The 19105-nt window shown below is 32.3% G+C and overlaps 1 protein-coding gene and 1 long non-coding RNA gene across 3 annotated transcripts in view; one reads left to right on the forward strand and one right to left on the reverse strand.

Moving 5' to 3' along the window:
* The first annotated feature begins 1046 nt into the window (after positions 1-1046).
* The window catches only part of LOC112324047 (uncharacterized), an 81810-nt gene continuing 63751 nt past the window's right edge, over positions 1047-19105 (forward strand). The window contains exons 1-3 of one of the 2 annotated variants that reach the window (XR_002977625.2): positions 1047-1264; positions 2046-2102; positions 2669-2865. This is a non-coding gene — a long non-coding RNA (uncharacterized LOC112324047). Of the gene's footprint in view, positions 1265-2045; positions 2103-2668; positions 2866-19105 lie in introns of those variants that run through there. The other variant, XR_008057249.1, reaches the window with a different exon arrangement.
* LOC7469359 (uncharacterized) lies at positions 8975-16187 on the reverse strand. Its single transcript, XM_024585770.2, has 7 exons — positions 15593-16187; positions 15389-15488; positions 13113-13175; positions 11870-11984; positions 10575-10657; positions 9733-9794; positions 8975-9391 (listed from the first exon to the last, which is right to left on the reverse strand). Exons 1-7 carry the CDS (start codon positions 15865-15867, stop codon positions 9301-9303), a joined length of 789 nt encoding a protein of 262 aa, XP_024441538.1. The 5' UTR covers positions 15868-16187; the 3' UTR covers positions 8975-9300.

A 19105-nucleotide genomic window follows, 5' to 3' on the forward strand; every position in this document is an offset into this window, starting at 1 on the left:
ACTATTCAAATATTAGAGGATTTACTAAGAGCCTGTATATTGGAGTTTGGAGGAAATTGGGAAGATCATCTACCGTTAGTAGAATTCACTTACAACAACAGTTACCAGGCTACAATAGGAATGGCTCCTTATGAAGCCTTATACGGTAGAAGATGTCGGACGCCAGTATGCTGGGAGAAAGTAGGGGATAGACAACTAATTGGACCAGAGCTGGTACAGATTACCTCTGAAAAGATAAAGATCATAAAGAATAGAATGAAAGCGGCTCAGGATAGGCAGAAGAGTTATGCGGATAATAGGAGAAGACCCCTGGAGTTTGAAATTGGTGACAAAGTATTTTTGAAAGTCGCCCCGTGGAAACATGTGTTAAGATTTGGCTTGAAAGGGAAATTGGCGCCGAGGTACGTTGGGCCTTTTGAGGTCACCAAAAGGATTGGGCCCGTGGCTTATAGATTGGCTCTACCTCCACATTTGGCCAAAATCCATGATGTGTTTCATGTCTCTCTGTTAAGAAAGGCTGAAGTGGATCCATCTCGGGTCTTGCCTCAAATTCCTCTGGAAATTGATGAGAATTTAACATTGGAAATGAAGCCGGTGAAAGTCTTAGATTACAGTGTGAAGGAATTGAGAAATAAGAAGATTCCAATTGTCAAGATATTGTGGAGGAATTCCCAAATCGAGGAGGTGACTTGGGAAAGAGAATCTCAAATGAGACAGAAACACCCCGAAGTATTTCTAGATTCAGGTACGAGGTTCAATTTTGAGGACAAAATTTCTTTTTAGGTGAGGAGAATGTGAAAACCCGCTAAATTATAATCTGAGTAAAATAAATAAAGTACCGAATAGATTAAATAAAAGGATTCCAAGTATTGTAATTGGATACAATAGAATAAAATATAAGATGTTAAGGTGAGAATTAAGTAAAAAGAAGAGTTGAGTGGCAAAAATAGAAATGAGAAGAAATGAGGGCCAATGTGTAAATAAGTAAAAGTTAGACTATAAATGCTCCATTTTTTTCTCTTTTAGCCGTGAGCTTCAAAGAAAGAGAGGGGGAAGAATTGTGTGATTTTTCTACTTAAATGCTCATTGATTTCACTAATTAAAGTGAGTAATTAGAGTGAGTAACTTAATTAAACATAAAGAGGGGGTTGATTTTAAGGTGGTGAATGCATTGAAGGAAGGATTTCAAGCTAGGGTTTGAAGAGGGAGAAGAAGAAAACTTGATTTTTCTTGCATTCTTTTCTTAAATCCTTATCAAAGTGAGGTAAATAACATGCTCCAAATGATTAATTCCTTTAATTTTATGTTTGATGAAGGATTATGCAAAATTATGATTATGTGAAATTGTGGATTTATGTTATAATTTATAGGAATGATGCAAATTATGTTTGAACCATGTTAGAAAGCATGAATTATGATTGGGTAAGTGTTTAATTTTAAGTAAAAGAAACAAAAATTATTTTTCCTCATTTTAATTGAATATTTGGCCAAAAGAGAAATAATTTGGGGGAATTGAAGTTAAATACAATTGTTTGGAAAATAAGGGAAGATGAAGGTTTATAAGTGTTGTTATATGAATGAAGTAAGAATTTTTCAAAGAGAAAAGAAAAATCTTCACTTCCTTCCCTAGGTTGTTTTTGGCTAAATAGAGAAGAAAAATTAGAGAATGAAGTTTAAATGATATTATTGAGGAGTTTTTGGCTAAATAGAGAAGAAAAATTAGAGAATGAAGTTTAAATGATATTATTGAGGAGTTTTTGGCTAAATGAAGAAGAAAAATTAGAGAATGAAGTTTAAATGATATTATTGAGGAATCTTACCAAATTGAAGACAATTGATGTTGATAGATTAAATTGTATAGGGACTTTTGTGAAGAAAAAAAAATAAGTAAATGTTTCATAAAGGAGGGTTTTGTCCTCCTTGAATTAAAAGTCAATTAAACTTAATTAAGGGTGTTGGATTTAATCAAAGAATATGTAATGGGTATTAGAATTTTTACCGGTTCGAATGAATGAACAATGACAAAGTAATTTTTGTTGGTACAGAGGAGGCCGCAGGACCTAATCAGCAACAAGGGACATCTTCACGCGCACAGACACCAGGTAGGTGTTCGACACCTTTGAGTAATTAATTAGTTTAAATTTTTATTATTATTATTGTAGAATGAATTTTTATAGATTGTAAATTCTAGTGCTAGTTACTGGAAATAATGCCCTGGTGAATGGGCAAGCCTTGAAAAAATTATTTCCTGGTTACTGGAAATAATGCCCTGGTGAATGGGCAGTTACTGGAAATAATGCCCTGGTGAATGGGCAAGCCTTGAAAAATTATTTCCTGGTTACTGGAAATAATGCCCTGGTGAATGGGCAGTTACTGGAAATAATGCCCTGGTGAATGGGCAAGCTTTGAAAAATTATTTCCTGGTTACTGGAAATAATGCCCTGGTGAATGGGCAATTACTGGAAATAATATTCTGTTGAATGGGCAAGCCTTGAAGATCATTTCCTGATTTCTGGAATTTATGCCTGATTGCATGGCCATGTTAAGAAAATTAATTTACAAATTAATGGGAAAGTCACTTTAATGTATATGAATAATTAGTCCTTAATCAATTACTTATTGAAATGTGCAATTGTTTTAATCATGTTTTATGCGATAATGTTTTTAGGTACATCGCACCCTCGTTCTGGAAAGTAGATGCTTGGATAAATAATTTTGTTATGTGATTAATGTAATTGGAAGAACTAATGTTTTGTTATAATATACTTCAATATCTAAAAATGTAATGTTTAACTTATTATCTTATGTATGATGTAATTTATAATGTTATTATTATTATTAAGTTGAATTATGGTTGGTTGTGTATATATTTGAGCACAAATACAAAAAAAAAAAAAAAGAGACGATGCATGTTAAGAATTTATTAGTTTTATTATAATGTTCTATAGAAAATAGATTTGAGATATTGAAATATGCTTGAGTTTTTTTGAAGTCCAAATAATGGGACGAATATTGTGATTGATGTTACAGGTTGAGAAATGATTGAGTCGATAACTTGGTATCTAAAGAATACAAAGGAAACTCTGCCGAAATTTCAGGAAAATTGTATATATATATTAAAAAAAAAAAATTGTAGCTACGAATATATATCGTATATTTTGAGTTTATAATTTGAGACTGTTACATAAGGGCACCAAACGAGACCGATATTTGTCGATTATTATCAATTGGAGAGCAATGTGGATTTCCATGGATGTTAGGGAGCATTGACTATATGCATTGGAAATGAGAGAAATGTCCAACTGCATCGCATGGGATGTATATTGGTCATTATCATGAACCAACTATAATTCTAGAGGCGGTGACTTCACAAGATCTTTGGATATGGCATGCTTTTTTTGGAAAGCCTAGATCACTAAATGATATTAATGTTCTTGATCGGTCACCCGTCTTCGATGTACTTGCTGAAGGTCGTACTGCTCCTGTCAATTATACAATTAATGGGCATGAGTATACAATGAGATATTATTTAGTAGATGGGATTTATTTTAATTGGTCAACCTTTGTTAAGACAATCCCAAGACCATTAGGAGCAACGAGAAAATATTTTACAAGTAAACAAGAGTTTGCAAGAAAGGATGTGGAGCGAGCATTTGTGGTGCTGCAATCTCGTTTTGTAATTGTACGCGGACCTATACGATACTAGGATGAAGAAACGCTTGCAAATATTATGAAAGCTTGCATAATATGATTATTGAGGATGAAGGAGCAATGAACCTTGGATTTGACTATGAACGTGAAGTCAGTTCTTTTATATCAGTGTCACATGGTAAAATACCAAAACTACATGATTTTCTTCAAACTCATAATCGAATCAGGGATAGAACAACTAGCTCTCAAATCCAAGAAGATTTGATTGAACATTTATGGGAACAATATGGCAACGAGGATAATCATTAGATTTGAGCTTCTTATATTATCATAATTTTCAAGTATTTTATGTTTTTTATTCATTATAGTTGTTATCTTTTAAGTTAATTAATCCTACTTATTATTGTTAAGTGTTAGAAGAACTTGAAAAAAGTATTATGAATTGATATCAATTTTATAACAATATATTTAAAATAACCAAGAAATTTCTACATATTTAATTAAAAATACATAACATTAAACAATAAATCAATCAAGTTAATTAAAAATTAAAACTCCTCTTTTGCATAATTTCTAACTTTCTATTTTAAAAATACGCTACAGAAATTGGATCCAAATTAGAAATACTCATTTTCATAATTTGTTCTTCTTTCTCAATCCTTTCTTTTGACTTTGTTGAATCATCATAGCTTGTTGCTCTAATATAATTTTCCTGTCTTGTTTCTTCTAATCCTTAATTTCAACTAGAGTATCCATGAATTGTCGTAAGAGATTTGTTACAGTTATCTCCCCAACTTTATCTTTTCCTTGTCTACGTTTAAGTCCCTTTGCAGCCTTATGACCAATTGGTCTATCTTGATAAATCAACGGTTCACTATCTTCTCCTAAACTAACAGAATCAGTGGTAAATGGAGCTGATAAAGCCGAACTTGCATTGACATGATTTTTTTGTTTCTTGTTTGACCTTTGATGTTGACTTGCACGCTCAAATTGCCATTTGGGTTCTTTTTTTTAAGATAACCCAACAATGTTCTAGTTGAAATCATTTGTCAACGCAAGAAGTATACATTTGTCAAGCGTTATTAATCTGGTAAAAAATTAGAGAAATTCAATAATGTTAAAATATGTGTTAAACAATTAAACATGGAAATGAATATTAAAATTACCCTTGATCTTCAGTCATTCCATTTTGCTGGCAATTTTCAATTTGAGTAACAAATCTAACAAATTTACCGACTTCTCTATTTATTTCTTGCCATCTACTTGAGATGCTTATTTGGGAATGATTATTCAAGTTTCCTCCATTCTTTACAAAGTAAGCATGTACTCGACTTCTCTATATTAGAATTGTTTGTTGTTTGTTTTGTTTGTTGTTCAACTCATAAGAAAGTTGGTAAAAGAGCTTGGAAAATTTGAATCCATCTACATTTAAAAAAAAACTCAAGTCAAAACCTCATAAGAGGGTGTAAGGGAAGCTCACATTCAATGTCTAGCAATTTTTTAGTTTCCATACATGTGAATTAATAATAAGCATTGCCTCCTATTTATTCTGACATTAATCTAATCATATAACCATTATAATTTGGTCATTTTTAGAAACTAAAAGAGGATTGATATACTGGTTTGGTTGTATTTTCAACAAGACCAGTATATAATTGACTTCAAATTAAAACAAAGCAATCAAAAATAAATTTAAAATATGTCTCTACATGTTATCAATATCAGCTACCATCATTACTTCCTCTCAATTTTGTCAAAAACAGCAACATAAATGAAAATTGTCTTCCTTAACCCATATCAAAAGCATAAAACAAAGAACAAAAATCATCACAAATAGCAAATTAACATAAAAAATTCTCAAGAATCAAGAGATAAAAAAGAAAATAGAAAAAGTCTTTAAGCAAGAATACCTTTTGGTTTCAACTAATTAACACAACTGATGTTATTAATTAACTGGAGGACAACTGGTTCTTGTTTTTCTAAATCACAAAGAAGATGAGGCACAAGGCAATGCTTTGAAATTTACAGGTTTATTTTCTTCTTTTTGTTCTGTTTTTAAAGAGGGAAAAAGACGTTGGCACAAGGCAAGACTTTGAAATTTGCAGGTTTATTTTCTTCTTTTTGTTCTGTTTTTAAAGAGGGAAAAAGATGTTGGCCAACAGATACAAAACAAAAAAAGAGGATGTTGACCAACAGATACATATCATTTCATTTACTTTTAGCTTCTTTACAGAGAAATATAGAAATAGATTTTCAAAATAAAAATAAGCATTTTAGTTGGTCATATAGCTTACCCGTTGGAATGTTTAAAACTAAAAATAAAAGATAAAAGTATATTTTTTTTATTTTAGCTCTTTTTTTAAATTCACGTTAGAGATAAAATAAAAATTATATAATCAAAATTTTACTTATAAATAAAAATACATTAGCAACTAGAGCTAAACAAGAATCAATTACTCCAGTTTTTAAAGTAGAGCTCTACACAAAAACACTTCTTTTTAATTTAATTTATTTTATCTTATTAATTCAACTTTCAAATCAACCTCATATATTTAGCAAAAATAAAATCTTTTACAAGTTAATAAAAAAAATCACACCTTTTGACCAACCCTAGAATCCAAGGTGGAATGTTGCCCCTCTGTAAAAATAAAATCCTTATAATTTCGGGTTGAATTTGTTAAAAAATAGTCGCCGAAGAGAAGAGAAAGAAACGAGAAAATGGTGAGGACGAGATTGGCGTGGTTCACAGTGGGATTTTCGGTATCAGCAGCTGCAATTTCACAATTCGCTTGGAGAGACCTTTTCAATCAAAGATATGCCCTTTCTTATCATGTATAATGCCTTCCTCCTTTTCCTTTCCTTTCCTTTCCTTTCCTTTTTTTCATAATTGGTTTTCTCCATCTTTATTTATTCTCTTTTTTTTATTATTAAACAGATGAACCAGAAATTTGAGGACCTTGAAGCTAGAGTCCTGAATCTGGAGTCTTTTTCTCCCCAGAACTCTAATCAGACAACCCAGGTTTGTCTATGCTTCTATCTTAGTTTTCTTTTATTCTAATTAATTTGTCAAATGGATTTTTTGATAAACTGAATAATTATTACCCTCTTGTAAAGAGCAAATTGATGGGCTTTCTCTGTGTGTTATTATTGTGAAGTATGATGAAGTGAAAAATGTGTTGATTATATAACTAATAGTAGTAATTTGGGATTACAAAGATGCTAAAACACTGGTTATTTGTAGCATGATATACGCATCAATAATGCAATTATCTTGAGTAGTCAAGAGCTTTGAGAAATACTGTGGAAGCCCACCTCATGGATCAGCTTTGGGTTTAATTTAAGAGCATAAACAATATTCCTACCATTACTGATAGCAAGTAGAAAGGATGATGATGATGATGATTTTGATGTCGATGGAAGGAAATTTGATTAAGCTGAACTGTTTTATGTTGTCTAGACTCTCCATTCAGTTCAGTGGTTCAGTTGCGAGCTAGATTTTCTATGAGATATTGCAATGCTAGATAAATCATTCTTTATGGCCTTAGCCCATATCATTTTCAGTCAACCCTCAACCTAAAAAAAAAGCGAATCAAATCTTGATGATCTCTTTCTCTGCGTGGTATCCCGTAGTCAATGTTGTACGTATCCAAACCATCTTTAAAAACTCAAATTTGAGGTTGTTCTCGGCAGGAGCCCCCTCCACCTTCTCATGGGCGGTCTTGTTTCTTATCTAGTCATTTCTTCTGTTGACAAACTTCCATTTTAACCTTCCTACCTATGATACACTCTATGCTTATGCCTGTTTCCACTGCACAACACTCACTACCATGAAGCATGGTTTGCCTAACCACACTTGCATAATATTTACCAACCTACTGTAGAGTTTTTATCGTATAACAGTCTAATTTTGCTTCCCCATTTCAACCACTCTGCCTTGGTTATATGGGTGATATGTTCCTCAGTGTTCCCTTCTTTTCAATGATAGACCTAAGTATCAGAAATGGTCGCAGTCTAGACCTTCTACTTTGTCAATGCTAACAATGTATTCGTGTTATTGATTTTACAATGCATATACCTTATCATGTAATGCTTTGTGTTGTTTATCCTTGACATTACTCTGTCGATGTGAGCATCATTTAGCAATAAAAAAATCCTTAGGTTCATGTTCTTGCTTTGTGTTGCCCTACTTTTCCATATCCGTATTTTCACCTGTAATATCTTAAGGGGGAAGAAGAATTTATAGTTGATTGGCTAAGGTTGCTCTTTCTATTTTATTATAGGGAAAAGTACCAATAAATGCATTCTAAAAAAATAAATGACTATTAAATTCTATGACACTTTTTTAAACCAATAAGTTCATTTCTATAATTTATCTACCAAGAAAGTTCCTATTTAATTATAATACCTATATTACCCTCCACATATATCTAAAAAAATTAACCTTCAAGTGGTTCTTATTTCTTCTTATTATTAAATAAAAAGTTTTTATAATGATTTTTTTCAGATATTTAATTTTGCTCACATGTAAAATAGTTTATTACTAGTGGTGTTCGCGCTCGTTGCGGGCCGGGCCGGATCAAAAGGGTTTTTTCGAAGAAAAAAAACTTTTAAGCACAGTCAATGTGCTTGTAATTTTAATCATTTTCTTAGATTTTTATTATTGTATTTAAAAAAATTCAAGTGTTATTATGATTATAAAAGTAAAAAAGAATGATAATCATATTTTTAAGAAACGTAAATACCAAACTATTAAATATAACGATGAGATGTTTGGAAGAAAAACATGAAAAATGTACTTATTGATCTTGAAAAAGTATATCATAGACTTGTTGGTCATTTGTTTCATAAAAGTGAACGTATCTATACTTTTTTTGTCATTATTATATGTTATTTGCACTTCACTTTTGAGCAGAATTGTTTGTTGTTTGTTGATTGCATTCCACTTTTTATCCATGGCAGGTTGACAGTTAGATCTTGCCATGATCTCGTGGATTAGAGACGTCTTTCGTGTTGCCGTTAATTGCTTTGAGTTTCCTGTTGTCATTCCTTGCTTTCAAGAGTGAGAGCTTCTGTCCAACTTCGAGATATTATACTTTGATTCCCACCTTTTCTGCAATTTTATGTAGCTGTAATGTTTTCTTTAATAAAGGAATTATCAAAGCATGGACTAAAAGCAGTCCCGGTCGAGAGATTTGCATCATTCCAGATTAGTCACGGTTGTGGAGGAAAAATGGCTGTAGCGTACAAGAGAAACGGAGAACTCTATGCAATGTGCCACTGAATAAGCCTATAGCAAGAGCAGTTCCGGATTCGGAAAAAGCCCTTGATCCAAACCTTTTCTTCTTATAAATGGTTTCAGAAACATAATTGAGCTTCTTCATAAATAAGCTGCTGTATCTGTGATAGCTAAAATTACTTTTTCTGGGAGAAAAAAGATTAACTGAACCTGCGAAGTAACTGGTTTTTCAATCATTTGTACTGTCAGAATCCCCCTACGCAGCTAGCCATTCGTTTGTCTGTTGGGGGGGGAAACGGGCTTCTCTAATATAATCGAAACAGCCAACCTAAATTACAGAATGTCACTAATACATTCAGATCAGACTGAAAGATCCAGACTTGAGGGCAGCAACCAGAGAGCGAGCTCATGAATCATGGGGGGAGGATGTTGCTGGCAAGCTCTTCATTCAACTTCACTGGAAGCGGGGGCATCTGCTTCATTGTCTCTGGCATGTCATTTAAGCTGCACAACTTACTAAAATTAGAAGCACGAATTAAGCTCAGCACCATGGTAACCGATTAAAAACTACCTCGAAGCCTTTCACGGTGATAATTTTTATCACCGGATACTTTGAAATTTTAACATGGAAGTCCCAAGAAATAATAACAGCTATAAACGATAAGAAAATAGGTTGACCAGCCACTTTGCTGCATTATGAAGTGCACTTGTTAGAAGATACCGGATGGTCAAGATATGATTGCAAGCACAAGGTAAGAAGATATGATTGCAAGCACAAGGTATGAAGCTATGCCATATAGCAGAATAGTCTGTGTCGATGATAAATTAAGGAGGTAAGAGCATACTCATTCAAGAGAGCAAGGATGTTCTCCCGACTTTTGCATAGAAGATTGATATTATCATGTACCTGCAAAAAAAAAAAAAAAGATTAAAGTTGATATTATCATGTATCAGGAAACAATTAAATGAAGAATGCCGGCATAAATCATCCACTTTTGATTTTAAATAATATGCTGCAACAGTTTTATTATGATTTTAAAGGATGGGATCATCTAAAAGGATCCCCGAAGTCATAACATTGACAGGTGAATATTTATCTTATAATGTGATAACACAGTGTACCAAAGCAATTTATTTAATAACTACTTAGTACCTCAGCTATCATGGTTCTGATCCAACAGAACAACAATCATTTATGCACAATGACCTCTATAGATGACAAGTAATCCCTACCGATTTTCACAATTGCACAACAAAGAAGCAAAATGTGCCTAATAAAAAACAATCCACTGCAACATTCACAGGATCTGAATGTTCAACTGTAGCAAAAAGGACAACTTTCAACATAAATAGAAATTAGATTCTCTCAAAATTCAACATTGTCATCACAGAAACAAGTCACCAGGAAACACTTTGATGTTGACCACAAACACTATTACTTCAAGTTCAAACCCTTTGCAGAAAAGTTTGAACTGAAACAATTTCAAATAACAAACACCCTACTGATCCATGCTCCTTTACACTGCAATTCATGTTGCACAAGCGTGTGATAAAAAAAAGTAAATAAAACGCGAAAAAAAGTAAACAACAGCAATGGTTGTTGAGAACACAACTAGTCACAATACTAAAAATCTCATGCAATGACGACTGCTTGGCACTGATTTGGTGTCAAGTTTCTATGTATCACCTGAATAGATGAAAAATTTGAAGAAATTTGACTCAAGATTTGAGCATTTTTCTCGAGAAGTTCTCCTGTTGCACCACCAATATCTGCAAATGACACTATCAGTAAGGGGAAAAAAAAGTGATGAACATAAATAGAAAAAAGAACATAGCTAATAACAATTTAATAGTGCATGCTCATCATTCATGTCTTTAAGCTCTGCAAATTCAACCACTACTCGGACAGAAGTATAATCAAGACCTATGCATTTCTGTACCCATACAGGATTAGCATTGGTTGGGAAAGCAAAGTTTTATTCTGTAATTATTAAACCCTATTTATGTTGTTACAACTACACTAAGATAACATAGGCTTTGTGGTTGCACTGTGTCGCAATTTATGTCCCAGGAAGCATGTAACTAAGGGAGGAGGTAAACTTGCCTAAATCCTCCAACCTTGTGACATAAATGAGTGGATGTGAACCATTAGGACAATGGATGCACTTACCTCAAACCAATGCTATCAGTGTTCTTTTATTATGATTGTTTGAGGAAATCATTGTTTTCCCATCCTGAAAATTATTTCCTGTAGCTAGTGGTATTAGAGAAACCTGCAAAGCGAGTTGGCTCTAGCTTGAAGGCTTTTTAACAAACTGACGACCAACCAATTGCTAATTCCTATTGGTAGGGCATTCACTATCTTGAACTCTTTTGTCATTTCAGAGAATTCAAGATCATATGTATGCAGAAAGAAAATCTTGATTTTGAAAAATATCATTCAGCTGATTGGATTCTGTACATAGCATTTTTAGAAATTTGAGGACCATATAGAAATTGGTGGATGACTCCTACCAACAACAATGTTAATTAGAGGAAAAAACAGAAGGCTAAATTTCTTTTACACCAATAGCCAACAGGATAAGGAGTGAATGGTACAACCAAATGAGGAAGCAGCCAAATAAAGCAACTGAGGTTCCACGTACATCTACATCCCACATTTTTGCCAAATTTTACTCAACATTAATAACTGGAACAACTAAAGAGGCAGTTTACAGTTTCAGGAAAATATCACAACTCACCCAAATTAGTGTGTGCATTTCCAATCATGAAATCTCCTTGATTTTGTGATTATAATTGGTCATTATGGGGAAATATCGAATTCCAAAATTAGTAGTACTCAGCAAAATTGTACTAGATAATAAAATAATGAGCTATCCTAACTAGCATCATCAGTTTGGAAGAGCATAACGCATGAATATGAATAGTATTTGCATGTCTCGTACTTTTCTATGTTCCTAATTTGTCCAAAACCAAACCAACCTTTGTAAGAAACCCCATCATCAATGTCTATGGGGATCACTGGAGCATATGAAGGACCATTGGGACGAGTTGTCAGGTGAGATGATGACTTTGTTGAAGAATCTGTTGCCTTTTCCTGTGAAACATATGTCAATGTTACACGGGATTTTGAATAATAAAAACACAGAATAATCTACATAAAAAAAATTAATAAAACAACAATTGGTAAAAATCATTCATCACGTTGAGGGGGTAAGATGGAAGACAACCAGAAGCTTTATATAAAATACACAAAACAGCCCCATCACCATCCCAAGACAAAGAAACAATAGAATATACTATTGCAGAGCATAAAGCAGTCATGACTCTTTTTATGACTATAATTCCACATACACACGTTAAATAAATGACCATTGACCCATGCCAAAGGCTGAAACTTTTCCAACAATCAAAACTCCAGGTACATGTTTTATGCAGGCATTCAACAAATGGGAGCTCCAAAATACTTGTGGCTGAATGTGTGCAACAAAAGATGTGGATATATAAATTTATCTGCACGAGTACCACTAAACTTTTGGTCTTTCTAGGAATCATCATCGTAGCTCCAACCTAAGGGGTAATTCTCTTTTTGTTGAATGAAAGAAAGAGAGAGATACTCCCTTCACCGATAAGCCTGAACGCCTGCTATATTATTAGTAATGGCCTTGACAATTTTATCCTTGGTGGCAGAGAATAACATAGCAAGCCAAGGAGCTCGCAATTTGCATTAGACTGATAAGGTAGACCTACCAACAAACTTTTCTAACTACCAAGAATGGTATAAAAACGTCAACAAAGTGACTCAAGAGCTCTTTCTCTACCCACCCAAATCAGGTCTTAAGATAATCAGGCAGATTTCTTTTGGCTTTCGGAGGAATTATAAGTTAAGGAATTAATCCCTTCCTTGCATGCTCTTGAGTGACCGAATGGCTGAATCTGCTACACAGAACAAATCATGTGACTAGAAAATATACGGTGTTACTATGCTACCACATAGTTTCTGTTTAACTTGATGAAATATGTAACTTCGTCAATCTTTAATGCGATTGTTTGTTTATGTAAATGTGCTGCTATGCATGAACACAAATGTAATGTTTGTTCCTGTGTTTCAGTTATGCTGGCCACAAAGTTTCTAGCCAGTACGTTTATATCTGCTGTATTCCAATGCCAGCATTGCTAGTTAATTAAATACAGCACAAAATTGTATTTGAAGGTTAAAGCATACCTTTCTATCCTTATTTTTCCTTGCCGAATGATCTTCTTTCCTTCTCTTCCCATTTTCCTTTTTCTGAAAATACAAATATAGCCAGTTATACTTAGTACACATGGCATACTAAATGTAGCATTTTTTTTATGCTTGCATGAATCTACTTTGGCCATCAATCATGTTAAAAAAAAGAGTTATAAATATATATACCTTTTTAAAGCAAAAACAGCTTTAGAAAAGAAAAGAGAAGAATAAAAAAAAGGATAAGCCATCCTTCAAAAGAGGTTACAAAACAAACATGGGACAATGCCATGAAACAAATATCAACCATGAATGACAATTTCCTTAATAAACCTCTCACTGAGATCCCATGCTTCTCATCATTCACACATCAATCCAACATATAAAGATTCAAACTCTTTCCAGGTAATCCATCCCACAATTTTATTTGTCAAACCATGTTTCTATTTAGGGATGTCTGAAAGTTTTGTCCATTTTCCAAAAGCAGCACAAGGAAATATATGATTTTCCAATCTTAAACTAAATTATTTAATTAATTACAGATCCATTTCAAAATATATGGACTTCTATATTTTCCAAAGTTTTTGAGAATTTTTTGACAATGCAATAAATGATAATTTGATAAATTCAATAGTAGACGAACAAAATGGGATGGAGGGGGGTATATGTTTTTTAGTATCGAACTGGAAAAAAAAGAAGAAGAAGAAATTGCACAATGTGTAACATCATAGAAAATTACAATGAAAATGCAGTATGTTGAATATTCCATAACTATTATGTGATATTTACAGTTTCTACAGGTGCAAGTCACTAAAACCCTTGAGACCATATAAGTGATGCGGTTATCCTCTAACTGCTTCTTCTTTTTTTCTTTTTTTTTATTCTTTCATTCATTTGTTTTGTTGTATTCAAGAGCCCTCGAGAGTTAACCACTAACTTGACCCACCATCCTTGAAACAGACTCCACTTGGATTGCAACCTATTTGAAAAATGGAACCCGTTAACCAAAAACATGAGCCTAACCACACATCCCAGGTACACTCCCTTTCTGCTAGACCAATCTAGAGGGTGGCGCGGGGGGGGGGGGGGGGGTGCAGCCAAAATCACCTCATATAGATATCTTCCAATTAAAATAGTTTTAACTCTTTAATCTCCCATAAATAAAGAGATCCTACCTCTGTAATACCCCTCCCACTCCAGTAAGGCAAGAGTGCATCTAAGTATATTGCATCATTTCTAGAATACCTCCAATAACATCAGGCACCAGATTCCCAAAGAGTTCTCTTCAAAAATCGTTTCTCTATTATTACTGACTCAACATTCATGTAAGTTTTTTGCAATGAGACCAAATTATTCATCATTGAATATTATGCAAACAAGATCCCAGAAAAAGGCACACACAATTTCAAATTAATTGTATGTGTCCTTCTTTTTGTGAGATATTTTGTTATCTTTCAACCTATTAAGCGGACCTAACCACAGCAAAAATAGCAAACTCGTTAAAACTCCATCTTCCCTAAACTAGAAAAGCTACCTCAGGTATCCTAGAGGTAGAGGCTAACATCAAAGGTCAATTTTACTCCCCAAAATACCCAAATGCACGCAATATTTTTTCTCCTGCCAACTTAAATCATTGTATTAAAGATATAAAATAAAATATAATAATAATAATAATAATAATAATGCACCTTCATGGGAAAAACAAGAAACCTCTCTTGCTGGTTTACCAGAACCTGTCACAACTTCACTCATTTTCTCTTCATCAATACAAAACTAATAATTTTCATTTTATTCAATTACACCTCAGCATTATAGGAAAACTAATCATTTCCCATTAGAGGTGAAACTAACTAGATGGGGTTTATCCAGGTCCAATTTGTTGACTGGAGTTTGCATGTAATAATTTGATATATTAAACTGGTAGTTTTTTACGCCACCCATGCTAAATCCAAACCCTTAAACAAATTGATTGGTACAGGTAATATGCCTTTCTGAGCCGAGCCATTGACATTCATTGTCTTGATATTATTGCCAACATAACTGTTAGTCCAACAGAATTACTTTACCAATCAAAGACTATTATTATGTTTAAAGCAGGGATCTGGTTTAGCCAGCATCTCTAAATTAATATGGTGAGCAGGTGTTTTGACTCGAAAACAGGACATCAGCATTAGATTGTTGATATAATCAACCTTTAAAAGTCAAATCAGTTCTAAACATCTAACATTTAAGTTGGAAATAATCAACCATTCGAAACCACCATTGGCACTTACGGTCATCCACCTGCAACGCAGCGCCACATCTCGAACCGTTTTGTCCTTTAACTTCATCGCAATCTTAGCATACCGGACCAAGTTTGATTCTGATGCATACCTGCAAAAAAATAAAAAAATAAATTATAACACCACTCTCATTTAAACTAATAATTAGATTTAAAATAAATAATAAAACAAAATAAAAAGAAAAAGAAAGCTTACTTGGAGAGCAAATCGTCCAGAATGGACTGTTCATCGGGACTCCATTCGACGGAAATACCAGGATCGTGCCTCAAAGAAGACAGCGTTTTGGAATTCACGGCGTCTCCGGTTGAAAGGTTGTTAGAATTACTAAGACTAGCCCCGTTGTTGGTCGAATTCACAGGAACGCCATTCGCCGTTGACGGAGGTTTCTGAGACGCCGTGGCTTCCTGATTATTGCTGTCGTTATTGTTATTATCATTATTATTATTATTTGCACTAACAGCCATCACCATTAACAACCAATCGAAGAAACAAACTGATAACACAAAAACCACTGCCTCTGCTTCTCTCTCTGTGTCTGCGTCTCTATCTCTATTTCTATGCCATTTATGCACACAGGGTAACACGCAGTCTCTCTACAAAGACAATTGGCTATGAATTAGCATGCAGGTGGTGGTAGACCAGAGGAATGGAATAGTGGTGCTGATTATTATTATTATTATTATTATTATTGGGGGATAATTTGGTTGTTAGAAAATGGAATCTCTCTGGATTTTGGGCATTCAACGCTCCGAGTAGAGCAGTTGCTGCTGCCTTTGCTTTCTTTTTTTCATTTTATAGCTTGGATAATGATGATGATGATAAGGATAAATAAAAATTTATTTTGAAGTGCCGTAATACTTTGTCTTTCTCATTTTAAAAATTATATTTTATTTTATTAATACTAAATTTAAATCTTGATAAAAAAAAAAAAAACTAAAATGAATTATTATTTTTTACCTTTTTCTTTTTTATTTTCCCCTCCCGCTTCTTTCTCTTCTCTCCAGGACATCTCCTAGACTTTCTTGGAAAAAAATATATGGTACGTGGCTTAGATTTTTCTTTTGAATAACTAGGAAAGAAAAATATTAAATTCATTATTTGTAGATTTAAAAACTAAATAAAATAAGATTTCTCTCCATATAAAATTAAAAGAAAAATCTAGAATAAATGGGAAAAGTATTGTATATATGTCTTGAATTATGGATTGTAATAGTAAATTAATGATTTTCCTCTTAAAAAAATCATTAAAAAACTGTTTTTTTAAGTGATTCAATAATTTTTTTACTTGGTTTATTTATCATTCTATAATTATTACTATCCATAATCTATTAATAGGGTTTTAATTAAAAAACTAAAGGTCAAGGAAATTTTATTATAGTTTTTTATTCATTGAAATAGTATAATTATGATATCATATTTGAACAAAAAAATCTTTTGAACTAGATTTTGGAGGTAAGGTGGTCATTTTCACTATTATATAATTGTTTTTTTTAAATTGTATAAGGTTGGATTGGTAATTTTGCTTTATTTTATACAGTAAAAATATTCATTTAACCCTATAATAAAATAATCTAATACCTACTATGAAGGGATATATTTGTATTTTCAATTTTTTTAGAATAATATAATTACTATGATGTCTTTAAAAACAAAACCAATTTAACCCTATAATAAAATAATCTAATACCAAAGGTTTTTTTGTCATTTTACATTGATTTTATTGTAATTTTCAATGGTGTTCGGGGGCATTGTTGTAAATTATATTTATTAAATATAATTTAAAAACTTGTTGGGACACGTGCGGCACACGCCACCATGTAGATAACCCCCGTGTTGTTCAGGCGGCTCATGAGAGTCGTCCGGCCACCAAAACAGTGTTTGAAAGGTCTCGACGACCTGAATTAAATGAGGTGGTGTGTGTTCTAAGATACATGTCGGTTTGGTGGTGGCAAGCCTTTTTTTTTCCTCGTATTCTTTCTCTCTCATCTAAATTTTCACGTCAACCCCTTAAAAATTCAAGAACAGCCCATTCATTTAGTGGCTCTTCAGATATGGTCCTTTTTTTATTATGATTTTTTTATCTTAAATAATTTATTGAATTTGATCCCTATTATTTTATTGTTATTTTTTGTTTGGTTTCAATTGATTTTGTTTTACGATTTCACCATCTTTTGCTTTTTTTTTTCCTATCAAATTTAATCATATTCTTTTTATTACCAATGTTTTAGGCTTGACAAGTTTTTATTTTAAATCATAAATGATATTATTTTACAATTTCAAACTCCTTTGTTTTTTTATCAAATTTAATCCTTATCATTTTTATTGTTATTTTTTTTTATTTGACAAGTTTTTAAAATTGATATTTTTAAATTGGCTCATAATAAACATCTTAATTAGACTTGGATCCATGGCTTCACGGGTTGTGATTTTTTAAAATTTGACCAGGTTCAAGATATTTTTCTGGGTTTGCTTGGTTTTTACAAATGTTTTTCAATTTCATCCTCTATGATTTATTTTTTATATTTAGACTTTTGTCCTTATTCTTTTAATTGTTATTTGTTTTATTTGGCATCATTTTTTTAATGCATCCTCCTTGGGTTTTTTTTTTATTTTAAATTTTTCCTTTATTATTTTTGTTGCTTTTATAGGTTTTTCTTTAAATATTTTTTACCGATCTCATCTTTCAAAATTAAATTGGTTAAGGATTAGACTTCGTAATTGAATTTGGCTCAAAGATTTCATAGATTGTGACTTTTAAATATTAGACCAGGTTTAAGAGACTCATCGGGTTTGCTTGGTTTTTTTTTCTTTTTCTAAACTTATGTTTTTTTATTTTTTTATCCTCTTTTTTTTGTTTTTGTTTTTTTGTTTTTTGATTCTATTGGGTTAGCCCTCAATAATTTCTTTATATTTCACCCCTATCATTTTTTAATCTATAAATATTCTATCAAGTTACAAATATTTTTTTAATTTTCACCCCCTATAATTTTTAATCTTTCAAATTTAATTCTCGTTCTTTTAATTGTAATTTATTTTATTTGGGATCATTTTTAATTTTTTTTTCAAATTTCATCCTCCTTAGGTTTTTTTTTGGTCAAATTTTATCCCTGTTATTTTTGTTGTTGTTTTTTTTCTTTTGCAAGTTTTTTTATTAATGTTTTTGTAACACCCTACTTTTTTAACTTTTAACACTTCATGTATGGTGTTTAAAATTGTCATATTACATGCTAGTACGTTTTCTTTTCTTTTGGACTTCAATTGAGGATATGTGTATTATTTATATAGATAGATGAATTATATGATGTGTTGCGTAATGATGATAGGAGTAAAGTCCAGGATGAGTGGACTAGATAGTGATGATTGTTTTTGGTAAATGTGAAATAGTAATTCCACTCTTGTTAAGGTAGATATTCAATTTATTTCTCATTCAATGTAAATTTATTCAGGATATCATAGTTTTTTTCATGATTTCATTCTTCAAAATTAAATTTGTTAAGAATTAAGTTTCTTGAAGGATTTTACAAGTTACAAGTTTTAGAGATAAGACTAGGTTTAAGAGGTTCGTCCGGATTTGCTTGGTTTTTTTTCTCTTTATTTTTGTTTTCTTGTCTTTTGGGTTTGGTTCTATTGAGTTAGCCCTCCATATATTTTTCAATTTCACCTCTTATCATTTTTTAATCTATAGATAATTTATTAAATTACAAGTAT

Source organism: Populus trichocarpa, chromosome 14 (assembly GCF_000002775.5).
Source record: "Populus trichocarpa isolate Nisqually-1 chromosome 14, P.trichocarpa_v4.1, whole genome shotgun sequence".
Taxonomy (NCBI): domain Eukaryota; kingdom Viridiplantae; phylum Streptophyta; class Magnoliopsida; order Malpighiales; family Salicaceae; genus Populus; species Populus trichocarpa.

What these genes read in the sequence shown, in the direction of transcription:
- LOC7469359 (XM_024585770.2), bottom strand. Translation starts at nt 15,867, where the DNA reads ATGGTGATGGCTGTTAGTGCAAATAATAATAATAATGATAATAACAAT. An exon ending in CTGGACGATTTGCTCTCCAA is followed by an intron (nt 15,489 to 15,592) that starts GTAAGCTTTCTT and finishes ATTTTTTTGCAG; the next exon opens with GTATGCATCAGAATCAAACT. An exon ending in ATCCTTGCTCTCTTGAATGA is followed by an intron (nt 9,392 to 9,732) that starts GTATGCTCTTAC and finishes TAAGTTGTGCAG; the next exon opens with CTTAAATGACATGCCAGAGA.